The 19,819-nt window shown below is 44.8% G+C and overlaps 1 protein-coding gene across 1 annotated transcript in view; it reads left to right on the top strand.

Moving 5' to 3' along the window:
* The window catches only part of CPNE6 (copine 6), a 49,836-nt gene extending 34,953 nt beyond the window's left edge, over positions 1-14,883 (top strand). Inside the window, exons 9-17 of the mRNA XM_060779995.2 lie at positions 2,257-2,343; positions 4,554-4,613; positions 6,716-6,849; positions 7,159-7,213; positions 7,328-7,379; positions 9,623-9,756; positions 9,842-10,075; positions 10,941-11,110; positions 14,570-14,883. Coding sequence (XP_060635978.2) covers positions 2,257-2,343; positions 4,554-4,613; positions 6,716-6,849; positions 7,159-7,213; positions 7,328-7,379; positions 9,623-9,756; positions 9,842-10,075; positions 10,941-11,063 — 879 coding nt within the window. The 3' untranslated portion in view covers positions 11,064-11,110; positions 14,570-14,883. The remainder of the gene's footprint in view (positions 1-2,256; positions 2,344-4,553; positions 4,614-6,715; positions 6,850-7,158; positions 7,214-7,327; positions 7,380-9,622; positions 9,757-9,841; positions 10,076-10,940; positions 11,111-14,569) is intronic.
* Positions 14,884-19,819: the final 4,936 nt, after the last annotated feature.

Genomic DNA, 19,819 nt, shown 5'->3' with positions numbered 1-19,819 from the left:
GGGCTGATCTTCACCTGACTCCTTATCTAATGTTGCAGTCTCTGGCTCCTCTAACTGACCTTGAAGTCCTGCACTTTCCGAGTCAGAGTTCTCAGAGAGAGAAGCATCATTCCCCTGACTGGAATCTTCATCAACTCGAGCCCCAGGAAATCCCACAGGCAATCCCACAATCCTCTAAATCATCAATAAACCCATCAGCCTCAGGAGTCTCGGGCTGATCTTCACCTGACTCCTTATCTAATGTTGCAGTCTCTGGCTCCTCTAACTGACCTTGAAGTCCTGCACTTTCCGAGTCAGAGTTCTCAGAGAGAGAAGCATCATTCCCCTGACTGGAATCTTCATCAACTCGAGCCCCAGGAAATCCCACAGGCAATCCCACAATCCTCTAAATCATCAATAAACCCATCAGCCTCAGGAGTCTCGGGCTGATCTTCACCTGACTCCTTATCTAATGTTGCAGTCTCTGGCTCCTCTAACTGACCTTGAAGTCCTGCACTTTCCGAGTCAGAGTTCTCAGAGAGAGAAGCATCATTCCCCTGACTGGAATCTTCATCAACTCGAGCCCCAGGAAATCCCACAGGCAATCCCACAATCCTCTAAATCATCAATAAACCCATCAGCCTCAGGAGTCTCGGGCTGATCTTCACCTGACTCCTTATCTAATGTTGCAGTCTCTGGCTCCTCTAACTGACCTTGAAGTCCTGCACTTTCCGAGTCAGAGTTCTCAGAGAGAGAAGCATCATTCCCCTGACTGGAATCTTCATCAACTCGAGCCCCAGGAAATCCCACAGGCAATCCCACAATCCTCTAAATCATCAATAAACCCATCAGCCTCAGGAGTCTCGGGCTGATCTTCACCTGACTCCTTATCTAATGTTGCAGTCTCTGGCTCCTCTAACTGACCTTGAAGTCCTGCACTTTCCGAGTCAGAGTTCTCAGAGAGAGAAGCATCATTCCCCTGACTGGAATCTTCATCAACCTGAGCCCCAGGCAATCCCACAGGCAATCCCACAATCCTCTCTAAATCATCAATAAACCCATCAGCCTCAGGAGTCTCGGGCTGATCTCTAACACACAAGTCACAAGTTCTCCCTTATCTATGGAGACACCCAGGAAAAATTCCTTTCTTTTGACTACAGCTCCCACAAATCCTGCATTAGTGATACAGGCTTTCTCTGCCTTTCAATGCTTTGCTTTTCGATAGATCTAAGTTATAACCATACAGCGCACTTTCAACTCCTGCTCTGCTCTTTGGATCTTTGGATCGACTCAGCAAATTCTAGTGTTCAGTCTTGGATTTGCAAGCTAATGAGATTGTTTCAGATTTTTCAGGCTGTATGGCCGTGTCCTAGAAGCATTCCCTCCTGACATTTGGCCTGAGAAGTGATTGTTGATTTGGCTATCAGTATTTTAAAAACTCTAAAATTATAACAGTAAATAAAGAACAACACTCAAACACAGGGGAACTCCATACAAAAAACAATCAGGGATAGCTAATCACCTCTCAACAAAGGATTCCCCCAGGCAGTAACAAGCCACACCTTAAAACTGTCTGGCCATCAAATGCTAATCAAGGTGGCCAACTGAAACATTGCAGATGCACCCACAGATGCAGGTGAAGCTTCAGGAGAGAATGCTTCTGGAATACTGTTACTTGTTACACAAAGTGGAGTGACACTTTATTATACTGCAGGGTATATCTTGGTTTAAATACTTTGGTAATGCTTCTGTTTGTTCACATTTACCAACCCTTACACTCACAACCTCTGAGGATGTCTGGTGAAACGTCAGGAGAAAATGCTGCTGGCCGTACAGCCTGAAAAACCTGCAACAACCCAGTGATTCCAGCGATGAAAGCCTTTGACAATACATAGACTTTTGATTTGAAACATTTTTTTCATTTTTTTATAACTCTTAGAATTGTGGTTAAAAATTGGAACTTTGACATGTACTTTCTATGGGCCTGGGGAAATGAATCCACCATTTTTGTAGGGATCTAATTTTCCATAAGCCTTTTGTCCAGTCTTGCTAGGCAAATTTCCATTTATGGCAGGCACGGGCAAACTTTGGCCCTCCAGGTGTTTTGGACTTCAACTCCCACAATTCCTAACAGCCTAGCGGCTGTTAGGAATTGTGGGAGTTGAAGTCCAAAACACCTGGAGGGCCAAAGTTTGTCCGTGCCTGATTTATAGTTTTCTGCAATGTGTTGTAACTTGAGTCCTCGTCCACCTCAATCCCATTTCTTTCCCCCATCAGGTGAAATGGGAATGCATCAATCACAAATACCAAGAGAAAAAGAAGCACTACAAGAACTCCGGGTACATCGTTCTCACTCAGTGCAAGGTGAGCCCTATGCCAGGGAGCCAGCTGTGTAGGGGACGTCATGCTCTTCGGCACACGCCGGATAATCCCAAACGTAAACACAAACCAATATCCTTTGAAGTTCTTAAGCTGGGAAATGGGCATTTAATGCTCAGTGATTAAACCCTGCGGTAATAAAACTCCTTGGTTGAAAAAAACCAAAAACCTCCTGACCGAGAAGGTCAATATATGCTTACTTGAAGCATCAACTTTCTTTCTATGTCTGAGGGATAGGTACGAAAAAGTGTGTGGAATGCTTTCAACAGCTTCGCCAATGGAGGAATGATGCCTAATGGAGAAATGCTCCATTTGATAGGACATAATGCAATGGTCAATTGGTAAACTTGTGAAGTTGGCAGGACCTTATAAGAGGGGATGTTACATCTTCCAAAGCAGTCTGCAATTTTTGGACAAATATGTTGGACTGCGGTTCCTATCATGCCTCACCATTGAGTATGCTGATTTTTGGGAGTTTTAAGCCCAAAATACTTTATTTATTTATTTATTTGGGGTGCTTCTACCCCGCCCTTCTCAACCCCCTAGGGGGGACTCAGGGCGGCTTACAAAAGGCACAATTCGATACCCAACAATTCACAAAATACAATGTACAAGTTACAATACATATAACGTCAACAGTTATAACTAGTTAAAACAATCAAATCAATACAATAGCAGCAATAAAAACATCTTGTGGTCAATGTTCGCCAATTCATAAAGCCATAATCCATCCAGCATTATCATAGTCGTTTCCTACTCTGGTCGTCATTGTCTTTTGTCCATCTGCCAGCTTACCCGAAGGCCTGGTCCCATATCCAGGTTTTTAACTTCCTTCTGAAGGAGAGGAGGGATGTTGATGACTTAATTTCCCCAGGGAGTGCATTCCACAGGCGAGGGGCCACCACCGGGAAGGCCTTGTCCCTCGTCCCCACCAGTCTCACTTATGATAAAGGTGGGGCCGAGAGCAGGCCTCCCCAGAAGATCTTAACGTATTGGGATAAAGCATCATTTGTCCACTTTGGGATAAGACCAAACCACCCACTGAGATGTATGATAATACATTTGCAATGTACGATATTATTATTATTATTATTATTATTATTATTATTATTATTGACACAAAAGCACAGTATGTCACAGCAAACAAGATCTCTCTGCTGGATTTCGTATCACAAAATCACAAGTCGAACACTTCCCAAGCGTCTAGGGTGGTGCGATGTATATTATTATTATTATTATTATTATTGACACAAAAGCACAGTATGTCACAGCAAACAAGATCTATACGCTTGATTTCGTATCACAAAATCACAAGTCGAACACTTCCCAAGCGTCTAGGACGGTGTGATGTATATTATTATTATTATTATTATTATTATTGACACAAAAGCACAGTATGTCACAGCAAACGAGATCTCTCTGCTGGATTTCGTATCACAAAATCACAAGTCGAACACTTCCCAAACATCTAGGACTGTGTGATGTATTTTCGAATGATGCGCGCAGATCCAAGTCAGGTGGCCTTCTGCAGTTGACAGATCATGATTTTGTCGATGTTTATTGTTTCCAAATGCCAGCTGAGATCTTTTGGCACAGCACCCAGTGTGCCGATGACCACTGGGACCCCCTGTACTGGTTTATGCCAGAACCTTTGCAGTTCGATTTTGAGGTCTTGATAGCAGCTGAGTTTTTCCTGTTGTTTTTCCTCAATGCGACTGTCACCTGGTATGGCGACATATTATTATTATTGTTATTATTGTTATTATTATTGACACAAAAGCACAGTATGTCACAGCAAATGAGATCTATATGCTGAATTTCATATCACAAAATCACAAGTCGAACACTTCCCAAGCGTCTAGGACTGTGTGATGTATTTTCGAATGATGTGCGCAGATCCAAGTCAGGTGGCCTTTTGCAATTGACAGATCGTGATTTTGTCGATGTTTATTGTTTCCAAATGCCAGCTGAGATCTTTTGGCACGGCATCCAGTGTTTAATAATAATAATAATGATAATAATAATAATAATAATAATAATATCCTGCTTTATATCTCCCAAATGAGACTCAAAGTGGAAATGAATGGAGGACTGATTTCAATATTTTTGGCATTTGTTAGAAAGGAAGAAAATAATGAAAATGGCTAGCATTCATTGTTTGTATTTTGTTTTTGTTTTCTTTTTTTTCCCTGCAGATGGAGAAAGTCCATACTTTCTTGGATTACATTATGGGTGGCTTACAGATCTCCTTTACAGTATGAAATCTATCTATCTATCTATCTATCTATCTATCTATCTATCTATGTATCTACACTTCAGAAATAATGCAGTTTGACACTACTATGTCAGCCATGCCTCAATGCCATGGATTCCTGGGAGTTGTAGTTTTACAAGGTGTTTTGCCTTCTTTGCATAAGAGTGCTGGTGACTCACCAAACGACGACTCCAATCTTTCCATAGCCTTGAGCCATGAGCCACGGTGGCACAATGGGTTACAACCTGCCAAACTGTTGATCTGAAGGTTGGCAGTTCAAATTCGCGAGATGGGGTGAGCTCCCATCTGTCAGCTCCAGCTCCTGCCAACCTAGCAGTTCGAAAACATGCAAATGTGAGAAGATAAATAGATATGGGAAAAGATAAAAAGATGCTCCAAGCAATCTTGCTGGCCACACAACCAGGAGATGAAAATAGCTTGAAAATAGAGAAACGCCCCTCCCCAGAGCCAGAGATGAAGCACCGCCTCCAGAAGCCAGAAATGAAAGGAGAAGCTTCTACCTCTGTTTGTGTGTCTCATTGTATATGATTGTAAAGGCATTGAATGTTTGCCTGTGTATGTAAATGCTGTAATCTGCTCTAAATCCCCTAGGGCAGAAAGGAGGAATATAAATAAAGTGTATTATGTATTGTCGAAGGCTTTCATGGCCGGAATCACTGGGTTATTGTAGGTTTTTTCGGGCTATATGGCCATGTTCTAGAGCAGGGGTCAGGAACCTTCGGCCCTCCAGGTGTGGTGGACTTCAACTCCCACAATTCCTTGAGGCTCGGCATTCGCCCCAAAGGCTTACCTTGGCCTCAAGGAATTGTGGGAGTTGAAGTCCACCACACCTGGAGGGCCGAAGGTTCCCCATGCCTGTTCTAGAGGCATTATCTCCTGACGTTTTGCCTGCATCTATGGCAAGCATCCTCAGAGGTAGTGAGGTCTGTTGGAACAGACCTCACCTCTGAGGATGCTTGCCATAGATGCAGGCGAAACGTCAGGAGAAATGCCTCTAGAACATGGCCATATAGCCCGAAAAAACCCACAAGAACTCAGTGATTCCAGCCATGAAAGCCTTCGACAATACATTATTATTATTATTATTATTATTATTATGACAGCTGAAGAGATGCTGAACTGCATCAATTCTACAGTGTAGTACTTATTTATTTAGGCGATCCCTCATTGTCCGAGTAGAATTGTCTTCCAAGATCGGTGCACTGGCGGTGGGTCCGTAGGTGGCTGTGGAGCCCTATTCTTGATCTGCATCTTCTCCCACTGTGAGGGCATTGGTTCCCAGGTGGAAGGCGGTTCCGGTCAGGGTTGACTTGACGCACCTTTCTCTTGGCATGTTTCTCTCCTTCGCCCTCCATTTGTGCCTCTTCAAATTCTACAGCACTGCAGGTCATAGCTGACCTCCAGCTGAAGCGCTCAAAGGCCAGGCTTCCCAGTTCTCAATGTCTATGCCAGAGATATTAAGGTTGGCTTTGAGCCCATCTTTAAATCTCTTTTCCTATCCACCAACAGTCCATTTTCCATTCTTGAGTTCGGAATAGAGCAACTTCTTTGGGAGACAGTGGTCAGGCATCCAGACAACGTGGCCGATCCGGCGGAGTTGATGGTGGAGGACCATCGCTTCAATGCTGGTGGTCTTTGCTTCTTCCAGCACACTGACATTTGTCCGCTTGTCTTCCCAAGAGATTTGCAGGATTTTCCGGAGGCAACGCTGATGGAATTGTTCTAGGAGTCGCATGTGATGTCTGTAGATAGTCCACATCTCGCAGGTGTATAGCAAGGTTGGGAGGACAATAGCTTTATCAACAAGCATCTTGGTCTCCCTACGGATGCCCCGGTCCTCAAACACTCTCTGCTTCATTTGGAAAAATGCTGCACTCGCAGAGCTCAGGCAGTGTTGTATTTCGGTGTCAATGTTGACTTTTGTGGAGAGGTGGCTGCCAAGGGAGCAGAAATGGTCCACATTTTCTAATGTTACACCTTTAAGCTGTATTTCTGGCATTGGAGGTAGATGCACCCCTGTAGATGCAATCCAACACTTTAACCACGTCACGAGTCCCCTTTTCCTTATTCGTTCTTCCCCAGGTGGCCATCGACTTCACTGCCTCCAACGGTGATCCTCGGAGCGAACACTCCCTTCACTTCATCAACCCCAAAGAACCCAACGAATACCTGAAAGCGTTGTCTTCGGTGGGAGAGATCTGCCAAGACTATGACAGGTACGGAAGAGTTGATGCATGAGCCAACAGTGTGATGCGGCAGCTAAGAAAGCCAATGCGATTCTAGGATACATCAATAGGAGTATAGTGTCTATACCAGGCATGGGCAAACTTCGGCCCTCCGGGTGTTTTGGACTTCAACTCCCACAATTCCTAACAGCCAGTAGGCTGTTAGGAATTGTGGGAATTGAAGTCCAAAACACCCGGAGGGCTGAAGTTTGCCCATGCCTGGTATAGATCAAGGTAACTCATAGTCACATTGTGCACAGTCGGTATTTCTGTACGGTGACCTACTTTTTCCCCTTTCAGTGACAAGCGGTTCCCCGCTTTCGGCTTCGGAGCACGGATCCCTCCAGACTTCGAGGTGAGTGACTGGATAGTTCCTTGAATCCAATGAATTTGGGGAGCTGGGTGATGATGAGTCATTTGGTTGCTGGGATTTAAACTCTCTTCATTCCCCCCTTTTCGTTTTGGACAGGTGTCTCACGATTTTGCCATCAACTTCGAACCAGAGAACGCAGAATGTGAAAGTAAGAGCTGATGTATATATCGAAAGACCACTTATGAGGCTGAAAACTATTGAAAAAGTTATGGTTCTTTAGCAAACTACAACTCCCATGATTACAGGGCACTGGAGAAAGATTTTAGGAAGTTGTGTGATCCAGACTCAGGACAAATGTTTTCGGATTCAGCAAAGGAAAAAAAAGATCTATAAGATTGTATTGTCAAAGTTTTTAATGGCCATAATCACTGGGCTGTTGTGAGTTTTCTGGGCTGTATGGCCAGCAGCATTCTCTCCTGACGTTTCGCCTGCATCTATGGCAGGCATCCTCAGTGATTGTGAGTGTGGAGGTTGGTAAATGTAAATAAACAGAAGCATTACCAAAGTATTTAAACCAAGATATACCCTGCAGTATAATAAAGCGTCACTCAGGCTTGTGTAACAAGTAACAATATCTTTACTTCAGTTCAAAAGTTCAAACAGGGCAACAATATATACAGTAGTCTCTTTGGATTCACACAGAGAATAGAGGGAATAAAATAGTCCTTTTAAATTGAGGCCTTGGCCTATGTAAGCCGCATCGAGTCCTTCGGGAGATGCTAGCGGGGTACAAATAAAGATAATAATAATAATAATAATAATAATAATCATCATCATCATCCTTAAATATGCCTCATGCCTTAAAATGATCAAGCTTCAAGATAGTTGGCAGCTAGCAGTCTCTTCACTGTCCAAAGTGAAAAATGGCAGTTAGAACAGTTGGTCTCACCAGCAGCCAGAAACAGCAGCCAATTAGAACTCTGGCCCCTGGCATACTCAGCCAATCGGCTGCCGACACATATTTTTCCAGTTAACCCATTACATCATGGCACCCCTTTTCAAATCCCCACAATGAGATCTGTTGGAAACCAAGAAAAATGGGTTTATATATCTGTGGAATGTCCAGGGTGGGAGAAAAAACTTTTGTCAATTTGAGGCAGGTGTGAATGATGCAATTAGCCACCTTGATTAGCATTTAATGGCCTAGTAGTTTCAAGGTGTGGCTTCTTATTGCCTGGGGGAATCCTTTGTTGGGAGGTGAAACACGAATCAAGGAACATGAAAGGCACTGCAGTCTACTTCAACTAGAGAAGTCAGTTATAGTAGAGCACTTGATGCACCAACTTGGACACAGCATATCATTTGAGAACACAGAAATGCTGGACCACTCCAACAACCACCATGTCAGACTACACAGAGAAGCCACTGAAATCCACAAGCATGTGGACGGTGTCAACAGAAAGGAGGAAACCATGAAAATGAACAAAGTCTGGCTACCAGTATTTAAAAAATCTTAAAATTATAACAGTAAATAAAAAACAACACTCGAAAACAGGGGAATTCCAGACAAGAAACAATCAGGGCCAGCTAACAGCTCCCAACAAAGGATTCCCCAGGCAGCAACCAGCCAGGCTTTGAAGCTACAAGGCCATTAAATGCTAATCAAGTTGGCCAATTGCAACATTCACACTTGCCTCAAGTAGACAAGAGTTCTTACTCCCACCCTGGACATTATTCCACATATATACAAATCCCACTTGCCTATTTTCCAACAGACCTCACAACCTCTGAGGATGCCTGCCAGAGATGTGGGTGAAGCATCAGGAGAGAATGCTTCTGGAACATGGCCATACAGCTCAGAAAATTTACAACCAGTCAAAATGACAATTTGCAACAGTTTAGAAAGCTTGATATATTTAATGTATTGTCGAAGGCTTTCATGGCCGGAATCACTGGATTGTTGTAGGTTTTTCCAGGCTATATGGCCATGTTCTGGAGGCAATTTTTCTCCTGATGTTTCGCCTGCATCTAACCCTAGATGCAGGCGAAACGTCAGGAGAAAAATTGCCTCCAGAACATGGCCATGTATATATTTAATTTTGAGAAAATAAGGTTGAGATGAGACATTTTGGAAAGGATGTCACACTGAAGAGAGAAGAGAGCAAAGTTGTGTTCTGCTTCTGGCACAACGGAGCCATGGATTTAAACTGCAGGAAAAGCAACTCCACTTAAACATTAGGGAAAAACCTCTGGGTGGTAAGAAGAGCTATTCACCAGTGGAATTATTACTTCTGGAGTCTGGTAGGATCTTCTTCTCCATCATTTTTAAAGCAAAGGCTGATGGCCATCTGTCAGGAGTGATTTAATTGTGTTTTCCTGCATGATAAGGGGTTGGACTAGATGACCCTTTTGACCTCTTCCAACACTATGATTCTATTATCCTTTTTTTAGGGATTGTTGGTGTGATTGAAGCATACAAGCGTTGCCTGCCCCAAATCCAGCTCTATGGTCCCACCAACGTCGCCCCCATCATTAACAAAGTGGCGGCCCCGGCAGCGGAGGAAGAAAAAACAGGGATGCCCACGGTACGGTTGGATAGGGCAGAATATTCCTGTGCTGGATCCTAGATCAGAGTCTTGTCCTAACTCTGGAGTCTCTTTTGACCCACAGAAATACCGCGTCCTATTGATCCTGACCGACGGAGTGGTGAGCGATATGCCCGAGGCGTGCGATGCCGTGGTCCGGGCTTCCCGCCTGCCCCTCTCCATCATCATCGTGGGCATCGGGAACGCCGACTTCTCCGACATGCGGGAGCTCAACGGTGACCGTGGGATGCTGGAGTCGGATGAAGGCAGGGCTGTCCGCGACATCGTCCAGTTTGTGCCGGTCCGGGAATTCAAGAAGGTGAGCGGTGCGTTCTTTCCCACACTGAGCCTCAGCCAAAGGATTTGGTAGACCCCAAGCAGAACGTGAGTCAATAGTGTGACGTAGCCAGCTAAAAAAGCCAATGTTTTTCAATAGGAGAGCTGTTGCACTGAAACATCTTTTCACCCAGAACCATACACGAGTCCAATAGTTCTATCTACATTAGAACTATTGAAGAAAACATGTAAAAAGGGAAAAATAGCAATTCTAAAAGGGTCAGAAGAATAGCAAATACAAAATAGCAATAATCCAAAAAGGACAAAGTACATAACGCCAAGACTGCCAAAAATTCAAAGCAATACTTCAAAGTAAATCCATGAACAAGACAACAGGAACTTTTCCAAGGTAAACCCTTCAAGGAAACAAAGACATGAACCAGAACAGGGAACTTGAGGATACTTGAAGCATGAACTTGAGAGCAGAGGCAGACAGGAGAGCCATCCCATCCCTTGGCAATGTTGTCTCCTCCAAGAGGCGTAAAGCCAACACTTAATTTAAACCCGACTAAATGACCATGAGATCATGCCGAATGCACCTGGGCTTCAAGATCTTCTCACAGATTCTCTCAGAATGTCTAATTAGTCTATTTTTCACTCCCTCCATTCTCAAACCTAATCTGGTTTCTCAGGAAAACTCCACATCGGCCGTTGTGTTGTGGGAGTTGAAGTCCAAAACACCTGGAGGACTGAAGTTTGCACATACTTAGTCTTTACCAAAGGTCATCATAGTCTCATTTAGGAATGATATTGACAAATGAACATGTCCAGAAAAGAGCAATGTTCAATCTTGCTGGCATCCCGCTATGTTTTAAGCATCCTTTATTTGTCTGTCTGTCTTCTTCCAGTCGCCTCCCAATGCTCTCGCCAAATATGTCTTGGCGGAGGTCCCCAAACAAGTGGTGGAATACTATGGGAGCAAAGGCATCGCCCCAGTGACGCAGAGGTCTTCCTCCCCGCAGCCCCAGTGAGACTCATGCACCTTTCCCCATGGGCATGGTTTGTCCAGCACCTTAATGTGAGTTTTTGGCTAGCTGCGGTCAGCTTGAAATGAATGCTGCTTTTTCTTTTTAAGAGAGGAAAGTGGGATATAAATACAACAACAACAACAACAAAAATCCCAAAAACCTTTGTGCAAGGTATTGATGAAGAATTGGGCAGTGAATCATGCAAGGATAGATGGACTGCATTGGTGTGAGTCTGGTTGTCGTTGTTGTTGTTATATTCATTACACTGACCAAAAATATTTCTTGGTGTCTTTGTTTTTAGTCCTGTTCCTGAGGTTATTTGGGGCCCTGATTCAGAAAATTGTATTGGATAGGCAGCATCAGTTCTGATTTCTTTGGCCCCTTATACAATGCCATATAATCCAAATTATCAAATCAGAGTCTGTACTGCCTTCTAATCCAGTTCAAAACAGATAATCTGGATTTTATATGGCAGTTTAGAAAAAAGGGCCTTAATACTGGGTTGTTTTAGGTTTTTCCGGGCTATATGGCCATGTTCTGGAGGCATTTTTTCTCCTGACGTTTCGCCTGCATCTATGGCAAGCATCCTCAGAGGTAGTGAGGTCTGTTGGAAGTAGGAAAAAGTAGGCCTTAATATTGTTATGATTTTCTATGGGCGAGCACATGAAGACTAGTATATGGCACTGGAATAACTTTTCACCCAGCACCACAACAGAGTTCAGAGATCCAATATCAAAATGTTTATTAAAGAAAGTATATAAAAAGGGTGGAAAGGGCAAATCCAGAAGTACAGTCAGAATAAAAGATGCAATGCACAAAAGATCAGTAGCAATAATCCAAAAATGCAAGGTTAAACACCAAAAACATGGAATCTTAAATCACAGCATTAATCCAAAGGTATATATCCATAGACATGAAAACAGGAACTCTCCAAAGTATAGCCTTCAAAGGTACATGGGCATAAACAGGAACATGAAACAAGAATTTTGACAAAACAGGAGCCATGAACTTGGAATCATGAACAGGAGAACTATTCCCATTAACAACATTGTCTCCTCTGAAAAACCTGAAACCAAACCACTTAATTTAAGCCCGCCAAGGCACTCATGACATCATCCTTGACACACTTGGACTTCAAAATCCTATCTCTAATTCTTTGGGAATGTCTTAATTGCCTGCTTTTCATGCCTTGCATCCTGAAGTCTAATCTACACCTCTTGAGAACTTTTCAGCTTCCCAAGGCCATTTCTCCAGGGAACTGCTAGTTTCACTTTCCCCTGTTGTCTGAGAGCGAGCTAGAGAATCCAAAACATCTGTGCTGGTACAGCTGTACCAGGAGCTCCCACTTTATTTGCTTTGTATCAAATGTTTGCTTGCAGTCAGGGATTCTGCAGGAAGGTGGCTTCCTTTGGTTGCAGTTATAGGGCAGGCCACCTGTCCATCATCGTTGAGTTTTGGTCCCGCCCCTTGCTCAGGGCAATTGGGAAGGGAAGGGAGCCATTTTTTAGTTAGTCTCAGCAAGGAAAACTAATATACAGGACGTGTGCAAGCTTCCCCTGTACAAAAGCTTCAACCCTTAAGACTTCCGGGGGAAACAGTCTTAAGAGCATCCAAAGATTCCCAGGGAAACAGCCCTAAAGCTCTGAGGAATTTCAGAGGGAAAAACAGCTTTGAATATCAAAGACCTCCAGCTGAAGAGACTACAGCCCTTGCTGGTAGGTCCACTCAGTGCTTTGAGATGCAGTTCAACCTGGTAGTGGTGCCCACATCAGTTAGGTTTAGGTTCACAATCAGCCTGGGAGAAGTTAGAAAGGGATTTTCCTTTAAAGTAAAGTAACAGTTAGTAGCCACCAGTTGCACAAAAGCCTGGAAGCATTTGTTTAACCTTTTGAAGACAAGAGAAGTTTCTGTTTGATTGTTCCTCACTAAAAGACTTTGTTATATTTCACAAGCTCTCTAAAGACTATTTGTGTTGGAAAATTCCCAAGAGCTTCTCTTTGGGCCCCCTGGCTTCCCGCTGGGCAAAGGATGCACATCCTGTTTTAAAGACAATTCTTTACAGGCCCAGCGCGTGACAGAACAACATCAGTCCCATCTATCTGCAGTTCCCTTCCCCTCCTGAGCACTCACTGACTCCTCACTTGGAAACCCATCATCCCCCTCATCCTCTGAACATACAGAGAAATCTTCTAATGCTTGCCTGACTACAACAATGGCATAGAGCCAATCCGGAAAAACTGGTGCCTTTTTTGGAATCAGCTGGTCAAATATACCCAGAAACAGGGCTAACATTTGAAGTAGCAAATTGTGTATTACTATGATATTTACTGGGACCCAAAGTGGCTTACACGCCTAATAAATTTTGCAACATAAAACCCTACAAATATGAATATTATATTCAGCCGCTTAAGCTTAGGGGACTCAGTGTGTTAGTAGGCCTCAGTATGAGTAGGCCTCAGTGTTAGTTCGCCTCAGTGTGAGACAGGCATCAGTCTGAGACAGCCCTCAGTGTGAGAAGGCCTCAGTGAGAAACTGCAAGTCACTTCTGGTGCAAGAGAATTGGCTGTCTGCATAGATGTTGCCCAGGGGGCGCCCGGATGTGTTTCCATTCTGTGGGAAGCTTCTCTCATATCCCCGCATGGAAAGCTGGGGCTGACAGACGGGAGCCTACAAATATAAATATTATATTCAGCCACTTAAGCTTAAGCTTAGGGGCCTCAGTGTGTTAGTAAGCCTCAGTATGAGTAGGCCTCAGTGCTAGTTCGCCTCAGTGTGAGACAGGCATCAGTCTGAGACAACCCTCAGTGTGAGAAGGCCTCAGTGATAAAAGGCCTCAGTCTGAGGTAGGCCTCAGTGAGAAACTGCAAGTCACTTCTGGTGCAAGAGAATTGGCCGTCTGCAGAGATGTTGCCCAGGGGGCGCCTGCATGTATTGCCATTCTGTGGGAAGCTTCTGTCATGTCCCCGCCTGGGAAGCTGGGGCTAACAGACGGGAGCTCACCCCATCTTGCAGATTCGAACCGCCGACCTTCAGGTCAGCAGTTCAGCCGGCACAAAGGTTTAACCCATTGTGTAGGTCTGTGAGAAATGTTGCCTGGGAGATAATGGGAATCACAGTCCAAAAAAATAATAGATCTTCTATCTTTCCTCCAGCAAAGCACAGGCTTAGAAAGAGGGAATTATTGTAAAGGTTGTCGAAGGCTTTCATGGCCTGAATCACTTGGTTGTTGTGGGGGTTTTTGGGGCTATATGGCCATGTTCTAGAGGCATTATCTCCTGACGTTTCACCTGCATCTATGGCAAGCAGCCTCAGAGGTAGTGAGGATGCTCTGAGGATGCTTGCCATAGATGCAGGTGAAACGTCAGGAGAGAATGCCTCTAGAACATGGCCATATAGCCCGAAAAAATATACAACAACCTATTATAAAGGTTGATTTGATGACTCAGAGGATTCCAATGCCCATCATGATGCTGATCTCTCTTCTTTCCCCTCTTCCTTCTCTCCTCCAGGTGCCTGTTTCTCTTTCCCCACACCTCCGTCTTCCAGCTCTATAGTCCCTTAGGACCCCTTCCTCGGCCTTTTCTGGTGGGGAAAAGAGAGAGAAAGAGAGGGAAAATAATAAACAAAGGAGAGAGAGAGCACTTCGTCTCTGGCCTCCGGGCCTTCACCCTGCGACTCAGGACGGCAGCTGGGACTGCACTCCATCCAGATGTTCCCAGCTGTTCCCCATCTCCCCGTAACCCAACCCTCACGGACCCTCACCCCAAATTGCCTGCATCGGTGACTCCCATCTCCTTTAATAAACCAGCTCTCTTGAACACCCTTTGGCTCCTTACTCTCACTTTATCTTTATTTTGAGAAATCATGGAAGGAAGTCAAGGGGCATCTACACAATGCTTGAGCAAACTTGGGCCCTCCTTTCAGGTGTTTTGGACTTCAACTCCCACCATTCCTAACAGCCTCAGGCCCTTTCCTTTTCCCCCTCAGCCACTTAAACTTAAGCTTAGGGGTCTCAGTGTGTTAGTAGGCCTCAGTATGAGTAGGCCTCAGTGTTAGTTCGCCTCAGTGTGAGAGAGGCATCAGTCTAAGAGAACCCTCAGTGTGAGAAGGCCCTTGTTGAGATTAACTTCACAATTCAGCAGCAGATAAATTGCACATCTTCAGCGCTTTCCAGTAGCTTCTTCCTGCACAGTATTTTCAGTCAGCTGCTCCCACAGCCTGCAGTCACTCTGGAACCTTTTACAGACACTTGAGCACATGCCCAGCCATTGTCAGTTTTACCATTGTCTTTCCCACAGTCTAGATGATATTACAAACTTACCACAGCATACAGTTATATCTTGTCTTAGCAGACAGGTTCTTTTAATTACATAGAGCCTTCGACGAACAACAGCACAAGGAGAAAGAATACACTGTACATGACTTCCTTATATACAATTCTATACAATTACACATAGCAATCTCTGATTGGTTCCCAACTCATTAACTTAACTCAGACCCAGGATTGCATCATTCACAATCACCTGGACTAGGCCAGAACACATTGCCCAAATGATTCCCTATATACAGTTAATGCATGACTCAGCATTTCCAATAGAAGCCCATTAGCAGTGCATGACTCAGCTATATTACATTACAATACATTGTAAAACCTGACAGCCTTAGTGGTAAAAGGCCTCAGTGTGAGGTAGGCCACAGTGTGAGAGAGGCATCAGTTCGCATCAGTCTGAGAGAACCCTCAGGGTGAGAAGGCCTCAGTGGTAAAAGGCCTCAGTTTGAGGTAGGCCACAGCGTGAGAGAGGCATCAGTTCGCATCAGTCTGAGGGAACCCTCAGGGTGAGAAGGCCTCAGTGGTAAAAGGCCTCAGTGTGAGGTAGGCCACAGTGTGAGAGAGGCAACAGTTCGCATCAGTCTGAGAGAACCCTCAGGGTGAGAAGGCCTCAGTGGTAAAAGGCCTCAGTGTGAGGTAGGCCACAGTGTGAGAGAGGCAACAGTTCGCATCAGTCTGAGAGAACCCTCAGGGTGAGAAGGCCTCACTGGTAAAAGGCCTCAGTGTGAGGTAGGCCACAGTGTGAGAGAGGCATCAGTTCGCATCAGTCTGAGGGAACCCTCAGGGTGAGAAGGCCTCAGTGGTAAAAGGCCTCAGTGTGAGGCCACAGTGTGAGAGGCCACAGTGTGAGAGAGGCATCAGTTCGCATCAGTCTGAGGGAACCCTCAGTGTGAGAAGACCTTGGTGGTAAAAGGCCTCAGTGTGAGGTAGGTCACAATGTGAGAGAGGCATCAGTTCGCATCAGTCTGAGAGAACCCACAGGGTGAGAAGACCTCAGTGGTAAAAGGCCTCAGTGTGAGGTAGGCCACAGTGTGAAAGAGGCATCAGTTCGCATCAGTCTGAGGGAACCCTCAGGGTGAGAAGGCCTCACTGGTAAAAGGCCTCAGTGTGAGGTAGGCCACAGTGTGAGAGAGTCATCAGTTCGCATCAGTCTGAGAGAACCCTCAGGGTGAGAAGGCCTCAGTGTGAGGTAGGCCTCAGTGTTAGTAGGCCTCGGTGTGAGTAAGCCTGGTGTGAGAAGCTTAAGCGGCTAAGGGGGGAAAGGAAAGGGCCTGAGGCTGTTAGGAATTGTGGCAGTTGGAGTCCAAAACACCTGGAGAGAGGGTCTAAGTTTGCCCTGCCTGGTGTTTGAGTAGTTGCACCAAAAAAAAGCAGTGTGGGGGAATAAGAGGCTTTGCATTTCTGATGCCTGCAGACTACCAGAAAGAAATGATGGCTGCTTTTCCATGCTTCCTCCCCCAGGAGCATTAAAGGATGCTGAGATCCTTCCCAAAGTGGGGCAAGGCTAAGGGAGGAAGGGAAGGAACTGCTTCTCCCACCCATCCCTTCCATTAATAAGGAGTGCTGTATCTCTTTGCAAAGGCTTTGTTTACTTATTTATGAAGAGTGCCTCATTCGTTGCCTGTATAGCTGACGGAGGATTCCTTTAGTCACGCAACGCTGGTGGATATCGAAAAAGTTGTGGCCAAATTTGTCTTTCCTGATGACATCTTAGAAGGGGCTTCGTATATGTGGGCAAAAAAAAACAGATCGCAACCGACACGAGCCAACAGGTGCATCTACATGGCAGATTTAACACATTTTCCAAGGCTTTCATGGCCAGATTCACTAAGTTGTTGTGAGTTTTCCGGGCTGTATAATCATGTTTCAGAAGCATTCTCTCCTGACATTTCACCCACATCTATGGCAGGCATCCTCAGAGGTTGTGAGGTCTGTTGGAAACTAGGCAAGTGAAGTTTATATATCTGTAGGATGTCAAGGTTGGGAGAAATAAGTCTTGTCTGCCTGAGGCAAGTGTGAATGTTGCAATTGGATGGCTTGATTAGCATTGAATTTCAGACAGGAAAAAATCGGGGCCAGCTAACACCTCCCAACAAAGGAGTCCCCCAGGCAGGAAGCAGCTAAACTTTGAAGCTGCAAAGCTATTCAATGCTAATCAAGCTGGCCAATTGCAACATTCACACTATTGTCAAAGACTTTCATGGCCAGAATCACTGGGTTGTTGTAGGTTTTTTTGGGCTATATGGCCATGGTCTAGAGGCACTCTCTCCTGACATTTCGCCTGCATCTATGGCAAGCATAGATGTTTGCCATAGATGCAGGCAAAACGTCAGGAGAGAATGCCTCTAGACCATGGCCATATACCCCGAAAAAACCTACAACAACCCAACATTCACACTTCCCTCAGACAAGAGTTCTTTCTCCCACCCTGGACATCATTCCACAGATACACAAACTTTGCTTGCTTAGATTCCAACAGACCTCACAACCTCTGAGAATGCATGCCATAGATGCAAGCGAAACATCAGGAGAGAATGCTTCTGGAACATGGCCATACAGCCCAGAAAACTCACAGCAACCCAGATTTAATACAGCTCAACACCACTTTAATTGCCATGGCTCAATGCTATAGAATCCTGGGAGTTATAGTTTGCTCAGGTATCAGCTTTGGCAGAGAAGACTGGACCATTAAAAGCTACACCTTCCATGATTCCGCAGCACTGAGCCATGGCAGTGCAAATGGTGTCGAAATGCATTAATTGCACAGCGTAGACATGCAACCCAAGCCCCAACCCTGGAGAATTTGAAATGGAAGGGCTGTCTGTCTTCAGTCCATTTTTCGGTGTTCCTCTTTCCCAAGCCAGGCTTGTGATCAACCTTCAGCATTCCCACATGTTTGATTTGTGGCGGCTTCCCAGAAGCTCTATTAATCTCATGGTGCTGCTCTGTGGTTGATGCTTTGGCACACAGAGCAGTCTGAAAGCAAAATATGAAATGGAAGGGGAATCATTTGAGCTGTCGTGGGTCCATTTTGAAAATAAATAATCTTGGAGCTTACCGTCACATCTTATTCTGGGTCAAAAGCCCTCCCTGCAAACTTAACTGTTTGTGCACAGTTGTGGTCACAGTCACTCTGAAATGTGCTTTGCACATGTTCAGAGACACTCTGCAACTTTGCCATATTGTTCCACAATTGATCCTATTTGGGGCTGAAATATGCTGCCAAAGGTGTATCTACACCATGCCTTGATTCTTGGAATCCTGGGAGTTGTAGCTTGCCAAGGTCTCTAACCACTTCTGCCATGGCTCAATATGAAGGAATCATGGGAGTTGTAGTTGTACAAGTTCTTTTGCCTTTTCTGTCATGGCTCAGAATTAAAGAATCATATGAGTTGTAGTTTTACAAGGTCTTTTGCCTTTTCTGTCATGGCTCATAATTAAAGAATCCTGGGAGATGTAGTTTTACAAAGTCTTTTGCCTTTTCTGTCATGGCTCAGAATTAATGAATCATATGAGTTATAGTTTTACAAGGTCTTTTGCCTTTTCTGCCATTTCCCAGAATTAAAGAATCCTGGGAGTTGTAGTTTCACAAGGTGTTTTACTTTTTCTGCCATGGCTCAGAATTAATGAATCATATGAGTTGTCGTTTTATAAGATCTTTTGCCTTTTCTGCCATGGCTCAGAATTAAAGAATCCTGGAAGTTGAAGTTTCACGAGGTCTTTTGCCTTTTCAGCCATTGCTGAATTTTAAAGAATCCTGGGAGCTGTAGTTTCACAAGGTCTTTTGCCTTTTGTGCCATAGCTCAGAATTAAAGAACCCTGGGAGTTGTAGTTTCATGAGGTCTTTTGCCTTTTCAGCCATGGCTGAATATTAAAGAATCCTGGGAGCTGTAGTTTCACAAGGTCTTTTGCCTTTTCTGCCCAAACTACAACTCCCAGGATTCCATAGCAATGAGCCACGGTAGTTCAAGTGGAGCCAACAGGGGAGGCTGAAGCAATAGGCAAGATACGCATTTGTGTATAGCGCCAATCCCCGAGGGGTGCGCTTAAACTTAAAAATTACCTAGGGCCAGCCCTGGGGGCCAAACTGTATTAATTCTACCATGTAGATCAGGCATGGGCAAACTTGGGCCCTCCCTCCAGATGTTTTGGACTCCAACTCCCACCATTCCTAACAGCCTCAGGTCCCTTCCTTTTCCCCCTCAGCCGCTTAAGCGGCTGAGGGGGGAAAGGAAGGGGCCTGAGGCTGTTAGGAATGGTGGGAATTGGAGTCCAAAACATCTGGAGGGAGGGCCCAAGTTGGTCCATGCCTGGTGTAGATGCATTCCAGGCCTTGCCTCAAAACACCCTCATTTTTCTCCATTTGCTCCACCAACAGTTTCTTGCAATCCAAAGCTGGCACCCAACAAATTGGATTCACTTTCTTTTG

This window comes from Anolis sagrei, chromosome 6 (assembly GCF_037176765.1).
Source record: "Anolis sagrei isolate rAnoSag1 chromosome 6, rAnoSag1.mat, whole genome shotgun sequence".
NCBI lineage: Eukaryota > Metazoa > Chordata > Lepidosauria > Squamata > Dactyloidae > Anolis > Anolis sagrei.
This window is presented reverse-complemented; position numbering and strand designations above follow the sequence as displayed.